The sequence below is a fragment of the Mesoplodon densirostris genome, chromosome 10, assembly GCF_025265405.1.
Source record: "Mesoplodon densirostris isolate mMesDen1 chromosome 10, mMesDen1 primary haplotype, whole genome shotgun sequence".
NCBI lineage: Eukaryota > Metazoa > Chordata > Mammalia > Artiodactyla > Ziphiidae > Mesoplodon > Mesoplodon densirostris.
The window spans coordinates 44,762,733-44,785,012 of NC_082670.1; the positions used below are offsets into that span (position 1 = coordinate 44,762,733).

Below are 22,280 nucleotides of genomic sequence, written 5' to 3' on the forward strand. Positions count from 1 at the left end.
TCCATTGTGTATATATATATACCACATCTTCTTTATCCATTTGTCTATCAATAGAGACTTAGATTGCTTCCATATCTTGGCTATTGTAAATAATGCTGCAGTGAACATAGGGGTGCATATATCTTTTTGAATTAATGTTTTTGTTTTCTTTCCAGGAGTGGAATTGCTATATTGCATGGTAGTTTTATTTTTAATTTTTTGAGGCATCTCAATACTGTTTTCCACAGTGGTTGCACCAATTTACAGTTTAATATGCCAACAGTGTATTAGGGTTCCGTTTTCTCCACACCCTCCCCAAAATTTATCTTTTCGATAATAGCCATTCTGACAAGTGTGAGGTGATATCTCATTGTGGTTTTGATTTGCCTTTCCCTGGTGAGTAGTGATGTTCAGCATCTGTTCATGTGCCTGTTGGCCGTCTGTTTGTCTTCTTTGGAAAAAATGTCTATTCATCTCCTCTGCCCAGTTTTTAATCAGATTGTTTTTTGATATTAAGTTATATGAGTTCATATATTTTGGATATTAATCCCATATCAGTTATCATTTGCAAATATTTTCTCCCATTCAGTAGGTGGCCATTTTGTTTTGTTGATAGTTTTCTTCATTCTGCAAAAGCTTTTTACTTTGATGTAGTCCTATCTGTTTATTTTTGCTTTTGTTTTTCTTGACTGGGGTGACAGATCCAAAAAAAAGAAATTGCTGAGACTGATGTCAGACAGCATACTACCTGTGTTCTCTTCTATGAGTTTTATGCTTTCAGGTCTTACATTTAAGTCTCTAACCCATTTTGAGTTTATTTTTGTATATGGTGTTAGAAAATGTCCATTTTACTCTTTTGCATGTAGCTGTTCAGTTTTCCCAACACCATTTATTGAAGAGACTGTCTTTTCCCTATTGTAAATTCTTGGCTCCTTTGTGGTAAATTAGTTGACCAAAAAAGTATGGGTTTATTTCTGGACTCTTAATTCTGTTCCACTGATCTATGTGTATGTTTTTGTGGCAGTACCATACTATTTTGATTACTGTAGCTTTGTAGTGTAGTTGGAAATCAGGAGCATGATATTTCCAAGTTTGTTGTTCTTTCTCAAGATTGCTTTGAGTATTTGGGGTCTTTTGTGGTTTCATACAAATTTTAGGCTATTCTAGTTAGGACTGTTTAGGAGTGTTCTAGTTCTGTGAAAAATGCCATGGGTATTTTGATAGGGATTGCATGGACTGTAGATTTTTTGGGGTAGTATGGGCATTTTAACAATATTTATTCTTTCATTCCATGAGCATGGTATGTATTTCCAATTATTTGTATTGTCTTCATTTTCTTTCGTCACTGTCTTATAGTTTTCAGAGTACAGGTTTTTAGCCTCCTTGGTTAAATTTATTTCTAGGTATTTTATTTATTTTGATGCATTTGTAAATGGGATTTACTTAATTTCTCTTTCTGAGAGTTATTAGTGTACAGAAATGCAACAGATTTCTGTAATTTAATCTTATATTCTGCAACTTTACTGCATGAATTTATTAGTTCTAATAGTTTTTTTGGTGGAGTCTTAAGTTTTTCTATATGTAGTATGTCATCTGCAAATAGTAACAGTTTTATTTCTTCCCTCCAATTTGGATGCCTTTGATTTCTTTTTCTTGTCTGATTGCTGTGGCTAGGATTCTAGTACTATGTTGAATAAAAGTGGTGAGGATGGGCATCCATGTCTTTCAACTCTTCACCATCGAGCATAGTGTTAGCTGTGGGTTTGTTGTATGTAGTCTTTATTATGTTGAGATATATTCACTTTATATACACTTCGTTAGGAGTTTTTTTAATCATAAATGGATGTTGGATTTTGTCAAATGCTTTTTCTGCATCTACTGAGATGATCATGTGATTCTTTTCCTTTGTTTTATTATTGTGGTTTAGCACATTGATTTGCAGATATTGAACCATCCTTGCATCCTGAGACTAAATCTCAGTCATGGTATATAATCCTTTTAATGTATTGTTGAATTTGTTTTGCTAATATTTTGTTGAGGATTTTTTTGCATTCTATGTTCATCAGAGGCAGTGGCTTGTCATTTTCTTTTTTTGTAGTGTCTTTGTCTGGTTTTGTATCAGGGTGATATTGGACTCGTAGAATAAGTTTGGCAACATTTCTTCCTCTTCAATTTTTTGGAATAGTTTGAGAAGGATAACTCTTCTTTAAATATTTGATACAGTTCAAACTCTCTGTGAAGCCATATGATCCTGGACTTCTGTTTGCTGGATTTTTTTTTAAATTACTGATTCAATTTCATTACTGGTAATTGGTCTGTTCAGATTTTCTATTTCTTCCTGATTCAGTTTTGGAAATTTGTGTGTTTCTAGGAATTTATCCATTATTACTAGGTTGTCCAATTTGTGGGCATGTAATTGTTTGTAGTAGTCTTTTATGGATGTGTTTCTGTGGTATTGGTTGTAAATTCTCTTTCATTTGTGATTTTATTTATTTGGGCCCTCTCTTTTTTTTTTTTTTTTTTAACCTTGATGAGTCTGGCTACAGGTTTGTCTATTTTATTGATGTTTTCAAAGAACCAGCTTTTGGTTTCATTGATCTTTCCTTTTTTTTTTTTTAGTCTGTATTTCATTTATATCCACTCTAGTCTTAATTTCCTTCCTTCTACTAATTTTAGGTTTTGTTGGCTCTTCTTTTTCTAGTTCCTTTAGGTGTAAAGTTAGATTGTTTATTTTAGTTGTTTTTGTTTCTTGAGGTAGGCCTGTATCACTATGAACTTTTTTCTTAGAATTGCTTTTGCTGCATCCCATAGTTTTTGGATCATTGGGTTTCCATTTTCATATGTCTCTAGGTATTTTTTAAATTCCTTTTTGATTTATTTGTTCACTGATTGGTTGTTTAGTAGCATGTTGTTCAGCCTCCACATGTTTTTGTTTTTCCAATTTTCTTCTGGTAATTGATTTCAAGTTTCATACTGTTGTGATCAGAAGAGGTGCTTGATATGATTTCAGTCTTCTTTAATTTATTGAGACTTGTTTTGTGGCCTAGCATGTGATCTGTCCTGGAGAATGTCACATGTGCACTTGAAAAGAATGTGAGTTCTGCTGCTTTTGGATGGAATGTTCTATACACACACACACACATCTATTAAGTCTATCTGGTCTAGTGTGTTGATTAAGGTCAGTGTTTACTTATTGATTTTCTCTCTATCCATTAATTTAAGTGGGATATTAAAGTCCCCTACTATTATTGTATTACTGTCAGTTTCTCCCTTTATGTCTGTTAATGTTTGCTTTATATATTTATATGCTCCTATGTTGGGTGCATAGAGATTTGCAAACATTATATCCTTTTGTTAGATTGACCTCTTTATCATTATGTAATGTCCTTCTTTATCTTTTGTTACAGTCTTTGTTTTAAAAAATCTTTTATCTGATACAAGTATTTCTATCCCAACTTTCTTTTCATTTTCATTTTCATGGAATATCTTTTTTCATTTCTTCACTTTCAGCCTATGTGTGTCTTTAGATCTGAAGTGAGTGTCTTGTAGGCAGGCTATAAATGGGTCTTTTTTTTTTATCCATTCAGCTACCTTATATCTTTATTTGTGAGTTTAGTCCATTTACATTTAAAGTAATTTCTGATAGCTATGTACTTATTGCCATTTAGCTATTGTTTTCTGGTTGTTTTTGTAGTTCTTTTCTGTTCCTTTCTTCTTCTCTTTTTCTCTTCCCTTGTGGTTTGATGATTTTCTTTAGTGCTATGTTTGGATTCCTTTATCTTTATTTTTTGTGTATCTCTTGTAGGGTTTTGGTTTTTGGTTACCATGAGGTTCATATATGTATATATATGTGTGTGTGTGTGTGTGTGTGTGTGTGTGTGTGTGTGTGTATTTGTGTATATGTTTGTTTTAACCTGGTGTTTGCTTAAGTTTGAATGCATTCTAAAAGCATTACTTTTTTACTCCTCCCATCTACATTTAATGTTTTGGTGGCATATTTTACATCTTTTTACTTTGTGTGTCTCTTAATTGCTTATTGTAATTATAGTTGATTTTATGACTTTTTTCTTTTAATGTTCATACTAGCTTTTTAAATGGATGATCCACTGTCTTTACTATGTATTTGCCTTTAGCTGTGAGGCTTTTTTCTTTCATATATTTTCTTATTTCTAGTTATAGCCTTTTCTGCTTAAAGACCCTTTAACATTTGTAACGCTGGTTTAGTGGTGATGAACTCTTAGTTTTTGCTTGTCTGGGAAACTCTTTAACTCTTCTTTGATTCTGAACAATAATAGCCTTCCTGGGTGTTCTTGGTTGTAAGTTTTTTTCTTTCATTACTTTAAATGCAGCATGCCACTCCCTTGTGGTCTGCGAAGTTTCTGCTGAAAAGTCAGCTGATAGCCTTTTGGGGGTTCCTTTGTGTGTGACTCACTGTTTTTCTCTTGCTGCCTTAAAATTTCTCTCCCTATCTCTAACTCTTCCCATTTTAATTATGATATGTCTTGGTGTGGATCTCTTGGGTTCATCTTGTTTGGGATTTTACGCTTCCTGGACCTGCATGTGTGTTTTTTTCCCAGTCTGGGGAAGTTGTCAGCCATTATTTTATTGAATAGGTTTTCTGCCCCTTTCTCCTTCTGGGCCCATAATGTGAATGTTAGTGCACTTGATGTTGTCCTAGAGTTCCCTTAAATTATTCCCATTTTAAAAAATTCATTTTTCTTTGTTCTGATTGGTTGAGTTTCACTATTCTCTCTTCCTTGTTGCTTATGTGGTCTTATGTATCATCTAAAATGCTGTGTATTTCCTCTGATGTATTTTTCATTTCAGTTGTTGTATTCTTTAGTTCTGATTGGTTCTTTCTTATATACTCTAACTCTTTGTGAAGTTTTCATTGTGTTCCTCCATTCTTCTCCTGAGTTCTGCGAGCATCTTTGTGACCATTGCTTTGAACTATTTATCAGGTAAATTACTTATCTCCATTTCATTAGAGTTTTCCTCTGGGATTTTATTCTGTTCTTTTGTTTGGAACAAATTTCTCTGTCTCCTCATTTTGTTTGACTTTCTGTGTTTGTTTCTGTGAATTAGGTGAAACGTTATGTCTCTTGCTTTTGGAGGTGTGGTCTTGTATAGGAGTATCCCCAGTGTGGACTGTATGTGCTGGTCAGCTTTGGCAGGCGAGGTGGAGTTGTAGTGGGGATGGGCTAGGGCTTTCTCCAGGACATGTTGGGGCTGCTGCCTTGGTGGGATGATTGGTGCTGGAGTGGACCTGGGGTTTGCTGGGGTGGCCTTGGCAAGCTGTTTAGAGCACCAGGCTCTTTTTAAACTGCAGCCTCTGTGCTGGGACTCCCAGTGAGTGAGTTTGTGCATGAGCCCTTTAAGAGTGGAATTTCAATTTCCTTCAGCTCTCCCGTGCACAAGCCCTGCTGTTTTTCAAAGCTAGTTAAGTGGGCTCACCTACCCGGTGCCAGTCCCTGGGTCTGGTGTGCCCAATATGGAGCTCAAACCCTTCGCTCCTGAGGGAGGACCTCTGAGTTTGTGATATCTCTTCCTGCTTGTGGCTTGCTGCTCTGGGGATGTGGGTCTTGACTAGATAGTGTCTCTGCCCCTCCTACCCTACTCAGTGTGTTTCTTTCTTTATATCCTTAATTGTACAAGAGCTCTTCTGCTAGTCTTCAGGTCATTCTCAGAGAGAGCTGTTCTATATATATATGTGTAGTTTTGGTGTGTTTGTAGGAGGAGGTGAACTCCGGATCTTCCAACTTTGCCATCTTATCATGATGATGTGGATCAAAAATGTTTCACTGTGTTCCTGGAAAACAAACTAATCAAAATGTACATTACTGATAGTAATAATAAATGTTTACCATTTATTAAAGGCATGCTATACGTTAGGCCTATCTAGACACTTTACATAATTTTACTTAATTCTGACAAAAAAGTTCATGAAACAGGTATTATTTTCTTCCTTTTACCAATGAGGTATGAAGAGGTTAATTCACTTTTTTAAGATTTGAACTTAGGTTTCTGCAGTTACAAAAACTATATACTTTCTACTCAGTTCCTCTGCTTTTATAATTGTTCCACTGTAGCTGTTTTTAACTCTTACATGAGATCCTTTGTTAGTAGAAGCAGGAAGCTGTTTAATTTTGTCTTGCTCTTTTAGAGAACGAGCTTTTTCTAGGCAACCAGTAGTTAACCTCATTAGGGGAGCCTGAGAAAGTGAAATATGTTCATATTTTTCCCAGTAGCTTTTATACCAGAAGCAGAAGAGAATACTCAAGATTACTTTAGAAATTTGAAATAATGAAGTCAATAGAAGTTTATACTAATTAATAAAGTTTCAAACAGTCATCCAACATTTTTCAGTGACAATTCTCTTATTTTGTTTATTATTAAATAGCTAAATGAAGGTTTAGATGTGTGTGGCAAATGGATGAACTTTTAATTCACCAAGGAAAAACAGTATTTACTGAAAGGCTATCATGTAGGAAATGACATTAATTTCACCTAGAATGTGCATTATTCGGAATGCACCCAGTTACTTTGGGTGAACAGTTTAGAAACACATTGAATCCCTTAGAATTTTATTCATTATTTCTAATCTAAGTAAAGTCTAGATAATTTTTTTTTCTGTTTTTTTGGGGGGTGGGGGAAGATTTCAGTGAAAGGCAGTCTTACCACATTCTTTAATAATCTACTTTAGTTTTCATTTAGACCTTGAATTTTGTTTAAATTGAGCCTTGACTATATACCTAAGGCAGAAGAGTGTTTGGAACATTAAGTCTCTTGTAAGTAAAGTATTCTGTTGTATGACAGTTGAGCTGAAGTGTGCTTCCTCTGCTTACCTGACAGTTACTTGGTGAGCAGTTAATTGCTTATAAACACCTGTGGTGTTGTTAATACAAATATTTGAGTTGAGTTTAGGGATAGAGAGGTACTATATTCCCCTATATTCGTGGAGAAGTCTTAGTGGTTCTTATATATTGCTGTGGGATTTGTTCAGTTAAAACCCCAGATATTATCATGGCAAACATCTGTATGTTCAGAGTTATCTAATTCTTTGTTGCTATAATAAGTGACTGTAAAAGGGACGTGGTGGGCTAACACATTTGGCCTCAACTTCAGTATTGCCAGATCCAGTCAAAACCATTTGGGCAAAAAACGATTCATGCAATCACCTATGATTAACCCCATTAATGGTGGGGAGAACAGGCATGTGTATTTCATTTTTATTTAATTTCAAATAAGTAAGTGTTCACTGTACAAATTTGAAATAGTTTTTATATTTAAATTGGAAATCATGTAAAGATAGTGAAAGATCATCATGAGGATGTACAGATATCTTGTTCCCTTTCACCATGTCCCCCTGGTCAGTTTCTCACTTTATCAGTTGCTGTTTGAGAATTACAGCCTGGCTCTGAAACATACCTGCCTCTTCTCAAATAGTCTCTGCATTGTGTATCTGGTGGTATATTTGAGCTCCAAGGATTTGTCCTATGGAATGCAAAGTAAAAGGTAAATAGTCAATTAAGTAGAGAAGTTACTATCAACAGGTATATGTAAACAAAGCCAATACTAAAGGAGAATAATCTGGTGTTAGCTCTTAGAGAAATGTTTGCTATTGCTAAAACTCAATTTAAACACTCTAGAATGAGTGTTGATTATATATAATGTGTGCTGTGACACCCTTTAAAATTTTTGCCTATGAGACTTCTCATGACATCTAGTTATATTACATTTTTAGTTTTTGTATTTTTATCCTGTTCATTACCAAAAAGGAATTGAGGTGGTAGTTTTCAGTTGATGACTCTCTTGCACTGATTTTGATGATACATGTTTGTTTGTTCAGTGCTCTCAAATACAATAATAATGAAAATGTTTGAAATATTTTTTTTTTTTTTTCTTTTTGCGGTATGCGGGCCTCTCACTGTTGTGGCCTCTCCCGTTGCGGAGCACAGGCTCCGGATGCGCAGGCCCAGCGGCCGTGGCTCACGGGCCCAGCCGCTCCGCGGCATATGGGATCCTCCCAGACCGGGGCACGAACCCGTATCCCCTGCATCGGCAGGCGGACTCTTAACCACTGCGCCACCAGGGAGGCCCTGAAATATTTTGAGAATTACGAAAATGTGACAGAGACACAAAGTGAGCAAATACTGTTGGAAAAACGGTGCCAATAAACTTCCTCAAGACAGTGTTGCCACAAACCTTCAATTTGTTTTTTTTTAAAAAAAGTAATATCTGGGAAGCACAATAAAGCAAAGTGCAATAAGACGAGATATGATCGTATTTATTGGCACTTCAAATTTTCTCAGTGGTAAAGTGTGTTCATATCTTTTGCTCATTTTTCTGTTGGGTTGACTGTCTTTTTCTGTCTTGGCTTTCCTTGGCACTTTGTGTGTCCCTATACATTCTAGAAGCAACACAGACACATAAGCTATTGTGATTTTGCTTGAGAGTATATTGATTCTGCAGGTTAATTTGAGGAGAATTGGTACATTTATAGTATGACATCTTCTGGTGCATGTTTATGGATGTCTCTCGGTTATTTAGGTTTTCTCCAGTTTCCTTCAGTAAGGTCTTGCATGTTTTTTTTTTTTTTTTTCTAGAGGCCTTGAACATCTTTTGTTAGATTTATTCCTAAATACTTGATAGTTTTAATCTCATTATGAATGGTAGTTTAAAAAAATCCATTATTAAACTGGGCTGCTGGCAGATAGAAATAGAGTTGGTTTTTCTGTATGACATTGTAGCCAGAAACCTTGCTTAATTAAGGTCAGTAGGTCTAATAATTTATCTGTGGATTTTTCTGGATTTTCTAAGGATTCTAATCACATAATATGTAAATAATGACAATTTTGTTTCTTTTTTCCAATTCTTATACTTTTCTTTTGGTTGTACCAATCTGGTTCCCACTGATGGAGTCTTGTTTCCTTGTGTGTGTGTTTTATCTGTGTGCTAGAGATTGTATTTGGGGAGTTATTTGGAGGACTATACTGAGCCCTAGGAGAATTGTGTATTTCTTCAGAAAGGTTTTCATTTTCTACTTTCATGAATCTGTGGGTGCAGCTAGTCCAGGATATTGTTTCTCTGCTACTGTTCTTTTGATATGTGTCCTCAGAAATTGGCAGAGTAGAAATTTGAAAGTATATTGAATTTAAATTTTCTTCCATATTTTGGCTTCATTAATGATAGTAATGACTTAATAATCATATTAGGAATGATTTCAGATATCAGAGTTTTAAGAGTTTTTAAAAAGTATAGAATCTTCACTACAACAGGAAAGTGCTTTATTGAAACTGAATGCAGAGTTTTAATTTTTAAATGATATAAAGTATGTTTCCTTTTAGATAAGTGATGAAGAGAAGAGCCTCCGAGAACAGGATATTATGGCTTCATCATACAGTTTAGGTGGGGTTCATTTGGAGCTGGAGTCAGTTTATAAGGTAGGTACGCTTTTAAAGTACTTCCTAAGTTTTGTTAAAAGTATCACATTGAGCTTCTATCCGTGTTTTATTGACGCGTTTGTGTAGCCTCTTGTGGGCACAGCCTCTCCCCCTCCTGTTCGGATGTTGTCTTCACCCCCGGGATGTGCTGCTCCCCGCCCCGGGCTGCACTGCACGGACCCCTGGTGCTGCTCGGGTGTCAACCCACTGCGGGCCGCGCTCTCCTCACTGTGCTCAGCCTCGGGCCGCGCTGGGGCTGGGCAGCCCTGCAACGCCCCTCTCCCCCGGCCCCTTGTTCCCTATGCCGACCCCGCGAGGGAGCCTCTCCTCCCTCCCAGCTGCCCTGGGGCCCCGGCCTCCTTCCCTCTGCCCGGGTCCGGCCCCTGCCCCCTCACCGCTATCCGCGCATCCTCAGCACAGACTCCTGACTGTGTGAGCCTGGTGCAGGGCTACGGGGCTGAGGACCTCCCGAAGCTGGGGAGGGGCGGCTACCTGCTGCCTATGCCTGGCGCCTGGTGCGGGTCATGCCACCACGGGCACTCCATCCCCACCTCCCCCGCTCCACCCCCGCCCCAGTCTGGCCAGCGTCCTCCTGCAGGGCCAGGGAGCCACTGTCCACGTGAGTCCGCCTTGTTTCTTCAACCAAGTGGTGAACTGCTTCAGGGCAAGGACTGTGTGCTGGATGTAGAAATCTGTAAATTAATTAGAAACTTTCTGTAAAAACACATGATCTGATTATTGTGTGGTGTCAGTGAGTACATTGAAGAATTATGGGCATATAGATTTAACTCTTCCATAAAACTTGGGCGAATAGGGTATTTGGGGATCTTTTTTTTTAACCTAGTTTTTTACCTCATTTTTAAGAAGTAGAAAAACTCTGTTGAAGAGTAAGGATGAGTTTTGCAATTTATCAATACCATTACCATAATCTGCTCATCTCTTAAAATTTTACCATAGTTCATAGGACTTTAAAAAGTATAAGTAGAATAGTATTTATTAGGTTTTTAAAAAATATTTACTGGCAAGTACTTATTTTAAAGATAAAACTGGACATTTATTATTATTTCCATTTCTTAGTGTTGAGATTAGCTTTTCCAATATATTTCTCTGGAGAAAGAGTGGAAACATAGATGAAGAAATTTTGAATTACTTTACTTACTAGTAATTTTTAGCACTGAACATATTGTATACACATTGGATTCCACTTGATGCAGAACAAAATGTGGACTATGTCATGTGAGGGGAATGCAGTGTACCTAGAGGGCTTGAGCTGGGAATTTGAAATCCTGGTAATTATAATTTGTAAATTGATGAGTTAAGAATGAAAATAAAGCATTTTAACTTGGCTTATTATTTTTTGAAAGATCTACTCTAAAACAAACACATTTTTGGCCTGCCACTCCTTCCTAATGCTGTTGTTTACTTACAAGGAGTATAAATTGATCTTCTTGCTTTTTTTTTTCTTTTTATCTGCTGGGACTAATGACTTTCTCATTGGAGGGATTTTGTTTAGCCTTAGTATTTATGAAGGTGTAGGAAAATTTTGTAATGACAGGTACTGACTTATTTTCCCTGTTTCACACTAAATTCAGATCCCTTTTGCTGATGCTCTGGATCTGTTCCGAGGAAGGAAAGTCTATTTGGAAAATGGCTTTGCTTATGTACCACTCAAGGACATTGTGGCTATCATCCTAAATGAATTTAGAACCAAACTGTCCAAGGCTTTGGCTGTAAGTATTTTACTTTTTTTCCATATTTCCATGTTCACTTTATTTCCATATGTTCATGTTTTCAGTTACATACTCTTTTTTTTTTTTTTTTTGCGGTACGCGGGCCTCTCACTGTTGTGGCCTCTCCCGTTGCGGGGCACAGGCTCCGGACGTGCAGGCTCAGCGGCCATGGCTCACGGGCCCAGCCGCTCCGCGGCATGTGGGATCTTCCCAGACCAGGGCATGAACCCGTGTCCCACGCATCGGCAGGCGGGGTCTCAACCACTGCGCCACCAGGGAAGCCCCAGTTACATACTCTTGATAGTTTTGTTCTGTACTTCTTAAAAAATAATTTAATTTTTATAATAATATTCAGATTGCTTATGATGCTGTACTGTTATTTGTAACTCCTAGGTTTTAATTTTTTTAAATTTATTTTATTGAAGTATAGTTGACTTACAAGGTTGCGTTAATTTCTGCTGTACAGCAAAGTGACTCAGTTATGCATATATATATTCTTTTCCATTATGGTTTATCACAGGGTATTGAATATAGTTCCCTGTGCTATACAGTAGGACCTTGTTGTTCATCCATTCTATAATAGTTTGTGTCTGCTAACCCCAAACTCCCAATCCATCCCTCCCCCTTGGCAACCACAAGTCCATTCTCTATATCTGTGAGTCTGTTTCTGTTTCATAGATAAGCTCATTTGTGTCATATTTTAGATTGCACATATAAGTGCTGTCATGTGGTATTTATCTTTCTCTTTCTGACTTACTTCACTTAGTGTGATAATCTCTAGCAACCATCCATGTTGCTGCAAATGGCATTATTTCATTCCATTCCATTTTATATGTGTACCACATCTTTATCCACTCATCTGTTGATGAACATTTAGGTTGTTTCCACGTCTTGGCTATTTTAGTAATGCTGCTATGAACATAGGGGTGCATGTATCTTTTTGAATTACGGTTTGTCTGGGTATATGTGTAGGAGTGGGATTGCTATCATAAGGCAACTCTATTTTTAGTTTTTTAAGGAACCTCCAATACTGTTTTCCATAGTGGCTGCACCAGCTTAAATTCCCACCAACAGTGTAGGAGGGTTCACTTTTCTCCACACCCTCTCTAGCATTTGTTGTTTGTAGACTTTTTAATGATGGCCATTCTGACTGTTGTGAGGTGATACCTCACTGTAGTTTTGATTTGCATTTTCCTAATAATTAGTGATGATGAGCATCCTTTTATGTGCCTATTGGCCATCTGTATGTCTTCTTTGGAGAAATGTCTATTTAGATCTTCGGCCTATTTTTTGATTGGGTTGTTTTTTTTGTTATTGAGTTATATGAGCTGTTTGTGTATTTTGGAAATTAAGCCCTTGTCGGTCACATCATTTGCAAATATTTTCTCTTAGTCCATAGACTGTCTTTTTGTTCTGTTGATGGTTTCCTTTGCTGTGCAAGGGTGGTTTTTCTTTCTTTTGCTTGTAAGGTTGATAAGGTCCCATTTGTTTATTTTTCCTTTTATTTCTATTGACTTGGGAGAATGACCTAATAAAACATTGGTATAATTTATGTATGAGAATATTTTGCCTATGTTCTCTTCTAGGAGTTTTATGGTGTCATGTCTTATATTTATGTCCTTAAGTAGGTGTTTTTTTGGCTGTATTGGGTCTTCATTGCTGTACACGGGCTTTCTCTAGTTGCAGCGAGTGAGGGCTACTCTTCGTTGTGTGCAGGCTTTCTCATTGTGGTGGCTTCTCGTTGCAGAGCATGGGCTGTAGGCACGTGGGCTTCAGTAGTTGCAGCACACGGGCTCAGTAGTTGCGGCACGCGGGCCCTAGAACACGTGGGCTTCAGTAGTTGTGGTGCGTGGGCTCGGTAGTTGTGGTGCACGGGCTCTAGGGCATGCGGGCTTCAGTAGTTGTGGCTCGCAGGCTCCAGAGCGCAGGCTTTGTGGCACATGGGCTTAGTTGCTCTGCAGCATGTGGGATCTTCCCAGACCAGGGATCAAACCTGTGTCCCCTGCATTGGCAGGCGGATTCTTAATCACTGCGCCACCAGGAAAGTCCCTTTAAGTAGGTTTTTATTTGTTACTACTCATGGTTAATTTTGTCATTTTTTCTTTCTCCTAGTAATACTATTGGTGAGATGATTAATTTTGTGAACAGCCTTTGTTTCTTCAAGGTTGTGTCTTTTTTTCCTTGGAGATGGATGTCATATGTGACCCTTAACAATTAGTGTGGCCTGTGGTAGATATAACCCCTAGATTTCTGTTCTAAATTGTTATTTTGTGTCAGTAGAGGGCAATGTAGAAGAAAGTCTTTATGTTTAATTAGGAAAAGCAGTACTAGGTTAGTGCTACAATAAACAGCCCGCTGCTGGGTGAAATTGGAGGTAGCTGAGTTAAATAAATGACATAATCAGTGCTTTTTAAGAGATTTGTTTTAAAACAGACACTTAAGTGATAACATCTTAAAAATACATTTTTCAGTGTTGTTTGTTAATCTGAGTGTAGTTTTCTTTTGTACTTTTTTGGGACACTTTTTTGGGCACTTAGTGTTTAGTACATAACTTCAAAGTTATGTGCTGTGGCTCTTTTTAAGCCGTACCGATTACCGTATAAGCAAGGGCCAACCTTTCCTTTTGAGTTAAAACTTATACTTTTTTCTGGTATTGTTTATATTCTGAAAACAATAACTTTTACTCAATCCTACTTTGTATTGGTGCCAAAAGCCTCATTTTCTAAAATACTGGGTTGGCCAAAAAGTGCTTGGCTTTCTCCTGGGTAGGTCAGGGCCGAGTCTGGTTGAGAGGTTGTCCGTAGAGCCCTTTGCCTCGCTGTGAAGGAGAGTGGATGGAGGGGGTTGACTGGGAAGCTGTCCTGACAGCTTTGGAGTCTGAAGCTCTGGGAGGAAGGGAAGGTGTTGCTTTTAGGCTGTGGCAAAGGGGAAATTAAACCCATTGTGATGGTTTCTTGATTACTGTCCTTTCCAGTGAGGAAGGTTTTGACCTTGAAGTATGTAATTGAAAGAATTTGAAAATATCCTTGTAGGATGAGAAGAATTGCCCTAAAGATTTAGAAAAAGGTATTCTAATTTGTGGTAGAGGAAGAAATAAATGGTGCTGGGGGAAGTCTAAGTTGATAGAAGAATTTTACGCCAGGTGACATCTGCAAGCTTGTTGTTAGTCTTTGATCATGTGATTTATATTATAAGATAACAAATCTGGCTTTTGAGCATGCTTTAGGACTAGTAAAACATGGGCATTATGTTCTCATTTGATAAGAGCTCTTTTCTCACCTTGCTGATCCGTGAGACTCAGCTGTGGCACCGCTTCCTCCAGGAAGCCCCCCCTGAGCCCCAGGATTGTACTGTGTCTCCTTTGTGCCCCCACAGCATTCTGCACACCACCAAACTGCAGTGAGATTACTCCAGTTAGCATTTTTCTTCTCAACTACAATGTAAGCTTTTTGAGAGTAAGGGCTTGGTGTTAAACTTTTCTCTCTACGTAACATAGGGTCAGTGCTCAATAACATTTTGTTGGACTGATAGATACTGAATAATGAAGATGACTCTTACTGTCCGCACATAGTTTACTGCTTGTGTGTGATCTCGTTTGATCCTCACTACAAGCCTCTGAGATGGACAAGGATGACCGTCTGTATCACACAGGCTAGGGAAGTGCTGCTCAGAGAGGCCAGGTAGTTTGTCCAGTGTCTTGTTGGCTGGTAATTGTTGCAGCCATAACTGGATCTCGGGTTTTCTAATTGTGATTCTTAGGATCTTTTGATGAAAACTGTGCCTTTGTGAGTAGTTGTATTATCAGGGGATTTAGATCTTCAAACTCAGGAAATATTGAAAGGTAAGTATATTAGGGTCCAGTTACAGAGCAGGCAAAAAGGGTGAATTTGGAGCTGAGATGCAATAAATTGATAACCAGTTAGGGAAAAGAATGAGGGAAAGATATATTTCTTTGCTTCACATAACAATTTTAGAGCCTTTAGCCAGTTCTCTCACTTAATGTTTTTTTTTCTTTTTTAATAACTTTTTATTTGTTCACCCACGTATTGTTTTCAGTACTAGGGATATAATACTTAATAGGATAGATGAAATTTCTTCTCTTATAAAACTTGTACCAGTTACCAAATAAATAAACAATAACAATATTATATGTGACATAAAGGAGCCAGCAGAGCAAAAGTAGAGGAAAGTACATTCTAGGCAGGAGTGGTCACTGATGCTAAGGCCCCGAGGAGAGAGGGGTGGCATTTTTGCACAATGCTGGAGTGTAGTGAGCTAGCAGGGAGCTGTACAGGATGACGGCAGCGATGCAGGACTTTGAATAAACCAGGGTAGAGAGATTGATTTTTAGCCTAATGTAGTGGACAACCATTGGATGATTTTGGAAAAGGGAGTGATATAATCTGATTTATGTTTAGAATAGGTTACTGTGGCTGAAAACCACTTTGGAGGGTATAGAAAGAATGGCAGTAGGAAGACTAGTTCAGAAGTTTATCACTTTAATCTAGATGGTGGCTGGAAAGAGGCTGGTTGTGGTGGTGATGATTCAGAGAACTCGCTGGATTTCAGTTACTTTCTTGAAGTGCTGTTGACTGGGTGTGAGAGAAAAAGAGGAAATCAGGATAAAAACAATAATGAAAGCTTATACTTAATGAACATTTAATATTTGCCAGGTGCTGTTCTAAGTGCTTCACATGAGCTTCACATTTCATGTTCACAGTAATCCTGTTAGGTGGGTACTATTTTCACTCTCCGAGGCATACAGTCTGCACAGCTAAGTGAGGGTTTGCATCCGTGCAGCCTGGCTTCAGTCTTTACTCCTGACCACTATGTTGCACTGCCCAGACTCTTGGCCAGAGTAACTGATTAGAGGGTGATGTCTTTTACCACGATATGGAAGACTGTGTGAGAAGTCCACAGGCTAAAAGCAGGAGTTCTGCTCTGATCACGTTAAGCAGGAGGTGCTTGTCAGTCATCCAGATGGTGATGGCAAGTGTGAAGTTGGGTTTAAGTCTGGATTTCTGGGGAGGATAAAGTGAAGCCCTGAGACGTAGGGGGTCACACAGCCGAGCTTGGGTTTTCACACTCTTCCAACCTGTGTCACTGGTGGAGCGTGCTTGCTTTGTTTTTAGAAAACGGGCAGCTTCTTAAGTTGTAGCTGAATGTCTTTAAGGCAGATTCTCTTTTCTTCTCACATTATGTGACTAATTTCACTTTCTGTGGGTGAGATTCATCATTAGAAGGTGCTGGTAAAACTTTAGAAAATAGACTTTCAGAAAATATATTTATTCTAATTTAGAGATAGAGGACTTTCGAGAAGCTCCTTAGGAAATAACTGACAGCAAGTAAGCAGCTCTTTCTTGGAGTCACAGAGGAAAGTAAGTATTTTCTTTTTTTGAAAAGGATTTTCTTTTTCACATGTTTAGAATAGTAGTTGGATCTGTGACTCACCAATATTTGTTGCTTTGGAAAAATATTCTTTGTAGGCACTTGACCAAGTAATTTTTTATTTCTACAGAGCTTAGAATCCTCTTAAATCTTTTATCCTCTTTTTAAAAGCAGTGTTCAGTTTAGTTCCTTAAGCTGTGCTTAAATATAATTAATTTTCTTGAATGGTTACTTACTTTGTAATCACATAAGAATTTTCCTTGTCTTATTTGTGTCTAGTTGATTTCCTTTGGTTTTAGATTGATTAATATGTCTTTTCCAATATTACTTCCTGGTTATTTAATGTTATTTTAAAGTGATTGCAGTGGACCAGTCAGTGTAGCTGCTAATCCTTCACCTCTGCCTTTACTCTCAGGCACCAGCCCATTCATTCTCCCCTGGTACTGAGCTCTAGGAAACAAAGCAGTGCAGTTAAAAGCCATGAAACTATCGATAACAGAAAAACCATTCATTTTGGGGGAAAAAATAAACATCCTCTTTTTACTTTGAGACACGGTTGTTGACTGAGGATGCTAAATTGAATGTTGCTCTTTAGATTGTAGAGGACCTAGTAACCAAAGTGAGTATTTCAAGGTAGAATTTGGGGTCAGGCAGGCCCACTGGATCCCACAGACAAACAAGTCATTACAAGTGAGTCTTGTCATTTTTCTTCAAATGTATTGTATTGGGTTGGCCAAAAAGTTCGTTCGGGGTTTTCATACTATCTTACGGGAAAATCCAAACGAACTTTTTGGCCAACCCAGTATTTTAGAAAATGAGGTTTTTAGCACCATCACAAAATAGGATTGAGTAAAAGTTATTGTTTTAGTGGAATAGTCTAGGTTTTTTTTTTTAATTTATTTTTTATTTTTTTATTTTTTATTAGTTTCTGCTTTATAACAAAGTGAATCAGTCAAACATATACATCTGTTCCCACATCCCTTCCCTCATGCATCTCCCTCCCTCCCACCCTCCCCATCCCACCCCTCCAGGCGGTCACAAAGCACCGAGCTGATCTCCCTGTGCTCTGCGGCTGCTTCCCACTATCTATCTACCTTACGTTTGGTACTGTATATATGTCCATGCCTCTCTTTCGTTTTGTCACAGCTTACCCTTCCCCCTCCCCATATCCTCAAGTCCATTCTCAAGTAGGTCTGTGTCTTTATTCCCGTTTTACCCCTAGGTTCTTCATGACATTTTTTTTTTTAATTCCATATATATGTGTTAGCATACGGTATTTGTCTTTCTCTTTCTGACTTACTTCACTCTGTATGACAGACTCTGGGTCTATCCACCTCATTACAAATAGCTCAGTTTCGTTTCTTTTTATGGCTGAGTAATATTCCATTGTATATATGTGCCACATCTTCTTTATCCATTCATCCGATGATGGACACTTAGGTTGTTTCCAGCTCCGGGCTATTGTGAATAGAGCTGCAATGAACATTTTGGTACATGTCTCTTTTTGAATTATGGTTTTCTCAGGGTATATGCCTAGTAGTGGGATTGCTGGATCATATGGTAGTTCTATTTTTAGTTTTTTAAGGAACCTCCATACTGTTCTCCATAGTGGCTGTACCAATTCACATTCCCACCAGCAGTGCAAGAGTGTTCCCTTTTCTCCACACCCTCTCCAGCATTTATTGTTTCTAGATTTCTTGATGATGGCCATTCTGACTGGTGTGAGATGATATCTCATTGTAGTTTTGATTTGCATTTCTCTAATGATTAATGATGTTGAGCATTCTTTCATGTGTTTGTTGGCAGTCTGTATATCTTCTTTGGAGAAATGCCTATTTAAGCCTTCTGCCCATTTTTGGATTGGGTTGTTTGTTTTTTTGCTATTGAGCTGCATGAGCTGTTTATAAATTTTGGAGATTAATCCTTTGTCAGTTGCTTCATTTGCAAATATTTTCTCCCATTCTGAGGGTTGTCTTTTGGTCTTGTTTATGGTTTCCTTTGCTGTGCAAAAGCTTTGAAGTTTCATTAGGTCCCATTTGTTTATCTTTGTTTTTATTTCCATTTCTCTAGGAGGTGGGTCCAAAAGGATCTTGCTGTGATTTATGTCATAGAGTGTTCTGCCTATGTTTTCCTCTAAGAGTTTGATAGTTTCTGGCCTTACATTTAGGTCTTTAATCCATTTTGAGCTTATTTTTGTGTATGGTGTTAGGGAATGATCTAATCTCATACTTTTACATGTCCCTGTCCAGTTTTCCCAGCACCACTTATTGAAGAGGCTGTCCTTTCTCCACTGTACATTCCTGCCTCCTTTATCAAAGATAAATTGACCATATGTGCATGGGTTTCTCTCTGGGCTTTCTATCCTGTTCCATTGATCTATCTTTCTGTTTTTGTGCCAGTACCACACTGTCTTGATTACTGTAGCTTTGTAGTATAGTCTGAAGTCAGGGAGCCTGATTCCTCCAGCTCCGTTTTTCGTTCTCAAGATTGCTTTGGCTATTCGGGGTCTTTTGTTTCTCCAAACAAATTTTGAAATTTTTTGTTCTAGTTCTGTGAAAAATGCCAGTGGTAGTTTGATAGGGATTGCATTGAATCTGTAGATTGCTTTGGGTAGTAGAGTCATTTTCACAATATTGATTCTTCCAATCCAGGAGCATGGTATATCTCTCCATCTATTTGTATCATCTTTAATTTCTTTCATCAGTGTCTTATAATTTTCTGCATACAGGTCTTTTGTCTCCTTAGGTAGGTTTATTCCTAGATATTTTATTCTTTTTGTTGCAATGGTAAATGGGAGTGTTTTCTTGATTTCATTTTCAGATTTTTCATCATTAGTGTACAGGAATGCCAGAGATTGCTCTGCATTAATTTTGTATCCTGCTACTTTACCAAATTCATTGATTAGCTCTAGTAGTTTTCTGGTAGCATCTTTAGGATTCTCTATGTATAGTATCATGTCATCTGCAAACAGTGACAGCTTTACTTCTTCTTTTCCAATTTGGATTCCTTTTATTTCCTTTTCTTCTCTGATTGCTGTGGCTAAAACTTCCAAAACTAAGTTGAATAATAGTGGTGAGAGTGGGCAGCCTTGTCTTGTTCCTGATCTTAGTGGAAATGGTTTCAGTTTTTCACCGTTGAGGACGATGTTGACTGTGGGTTTGTCATATATGGCCTTTATTATGTTGAGGAAAGTTCCCTCTATGCCTACTTTCTGCAGGGTTTTTATGATAAATGGGTTTTGAATTTTGTCGAAAGCTTTCTCTGCATCTATTGAGATGATCATATGGTTTTTCTCCTTCAACTTGTTAGTATGGTGTATCACATTGATTGATTTGCGTATATTGAAGAATCCTTGCATTCCTGGAATAAACCGTACTTGATCATGGTGTATGATCCTTTTAATGTGCTGTTGGATTCTGTTTGCTAGTATTTTGTTGAGGATTTTTGCATCTATGTTCATCAGTGATATTGGCCTGTAGTTTTCTTTGTTTGTGACATCCTTGCCTGGTTTTGGTATCAAGGTGATGGTGGCCTCGTAGAATGAGTTTGGGAGTGTTCCTTCCTCTGAAATTGTTTGGAAAAGTTTGAGAAGGATGGGTGTTAGCTCTTCTCTAAATGTTTGATAGAATTCACCTGTGAAGCCATCTGGTCCTGGGCTTCTGTTTGTTGGAAGATTTTTAATCACAGTTCCAATTTCAGTGCTTGTGATTGGTCTATTCATATTTTCTATTTCTTCCTGATTCAGTCTTGGCAGGTTGTGCATTTCTAAGAATTTGTCCATTTCTTCCAGGTTGTCCATTTTATTGGCATAGAGTTGCTTGTAGTAATCTCTCATGATCTTTTGTATTTCTGCAGTGTCAGTTGTTACTTCTCCTTTTTCATTTCTAATTCTATTGATTTGAGTCTTCTCCCTTTTTTTCTTGATGAGTCTGGCTAATGGTTTGTCAGTTTTGTTTATCTTCTCAAAGAACCAGCTTTTAGTTTTATTGATCTTTGCTATCGTTTCCTTTATTTCTTTTTCATTTATTTCTGATCTGATTTTTATGATTTCTTTCCTTCTGCTAACTTTGGGATGTTTTTGTTCTTCTTTCTCTAATTGCTTTAGGTGCAAGGTTAGGTTGTTTATTCGAGATGTTTCCTGTTTCTTAAGGTGGCATTGTATTGCTATAAACTTCCCTCTTAGAACTGCTTTTGCTGCATCCCATAGGTTTTGGGTCGTCGTGTCTCCATTGTCATTTGTTTTAGGTATTTTTTAATTTCCCCTTTGATTTCTTCAGTGATCACTTTGTTATTAACTAGTGTATTGTTTAGCCTCCATGTGTTTGTATTTTTTACAGCTCTTTTCCTGTAATTGATATCTAGTCTCATAGCATTGTGGTCGGAAAAGATACTTGATACAATTTCAAGTTTCTTAAATTTACCAAGGCTTGATTTGTGACCCAAGATATGATCTATCCTGGAGAATGTTCCATGAGCACTTGAGAAAAATGTGTAATTTTGTTGTTTTTGGATGGAATGTCCTATAAATATCAATTAAGTCCATCTTGTTTAATGTATCATTTAAAGCTTGTGTTTCCTTATTTATTTTCATTTTGGATGATCTGTCCATTGGTGAAAGTGGGGTGTTAAAGTCCCCTACTATGATTGTGTTACTGTCGATTTCCCCTTTTATGGCTGTTAGTATTTGCCTTATGTATTGAGGTGCTCCTATGTTGGGTGCATAAATATTTACAGTTGTTGTATCTTCTTCTTGGATCGATCCCTTGATCATTATGTAGTGTCCTTCTTTGTCTCTTCTAATAGTCTTTATTTTAAAGTCTATTTTGTCTGATATAAGAATTGCTACTCCAGCTTTCTTTTGATTTTCATTTGCATGGAATATCTTTTTCCATCCCCTTACTTTCAATCTGTATGTGTCTCTAGGTCTGAAGTGGGTCTCTTGTAGACAGCATATATATGGGTGTTGTTTTTGTATCCATTCAGCCAATCTGTGTCTTTTGGTGGGAGCATTTAGTCCATTTACATTTAAGGTAATTATTGATATGTATGTTCCTATTCCCATTTCCTTAATTGCTTTGGGTTCGTTATTGTAGGTATATTCCTTCTGTTGTGTTTCTTGCCTAGAGAAGTTCCTTTAGCATTTGTTATAAAGCTGGTTTGGTGGTGCTGAACTCTCTCAGCTTTTGCTTGTCTGTAAAGGTTTTAAATTCTCCATCAAATCTGAATGAGATCCTTGCTGGGTAGAGTAATCTTGGTTGCAGGTTTCTCTCCTTCATCACTTTAATTATGTCCTGCCACTCCCTTCTGGCTTGTAGAGTTTCTGCTGAGAGATCAGCTGTTAACCTGATGGGGATTCCCTTGTGTGTTATTTGTTGTTTTTCCCTTGCTGCTTTTAATATGATTTCTTTGTGTTTAATTTTTGACAGTTTGATTAATATGTGTCTTGGTGTATTTCTCCTTGGATTTATTCTGTATGGGACTCTCTGTGCCTCCTGGACTTGATTAACTATTTCCTTTCCCATATTAGGGAAGTTTTCAACTATAATCTCTTCAAATATTTTCTCAGTCCCTTTCTTTTTCTCTTCTTCTTCTGGAACCCCTATAATTCGAATGTTGGTGCGTTTAATGTTGTCCCAGAGGTCTCTGAGACTGTCCTCTGTTCTTTTCATTCTTTTTTCTTTATTTTGCTCTGCAGCAGTTATTTCCACTATTTTATCTTCCACCTCACTTATCCGTTCTT

General features: G+C 37.6%; 1 protein-coding gene across 3 annotated transcripts in view; it reads left to right on the forward strand.

The window, feature by feature from the left end:
* The window catches only part of PRIM2 (DNA primase subunit 2), a 298,019-nt gene that overhangs the window by 50,229 nt on the left and 225,510 nt on the right, over positions 1–22,280 (forward strand). For all 3 annotated transcript variants that reach the window (XM_060109539.1, XM_060109540.1, XM_060109538.1), the window contains 2 exons: positions 9,327–9,422; positions 11,015–11,152. In XM_060109539.1, coding sequence (XP_059965522.1) covers positions 9,327–9,422; positions 11,015–11,152 — 234 coding nt within the window. The remainder of the gene's footprint in view (positions 1–9,326; positions 9,423–11,014; positions 11,153–22,280) is intronic.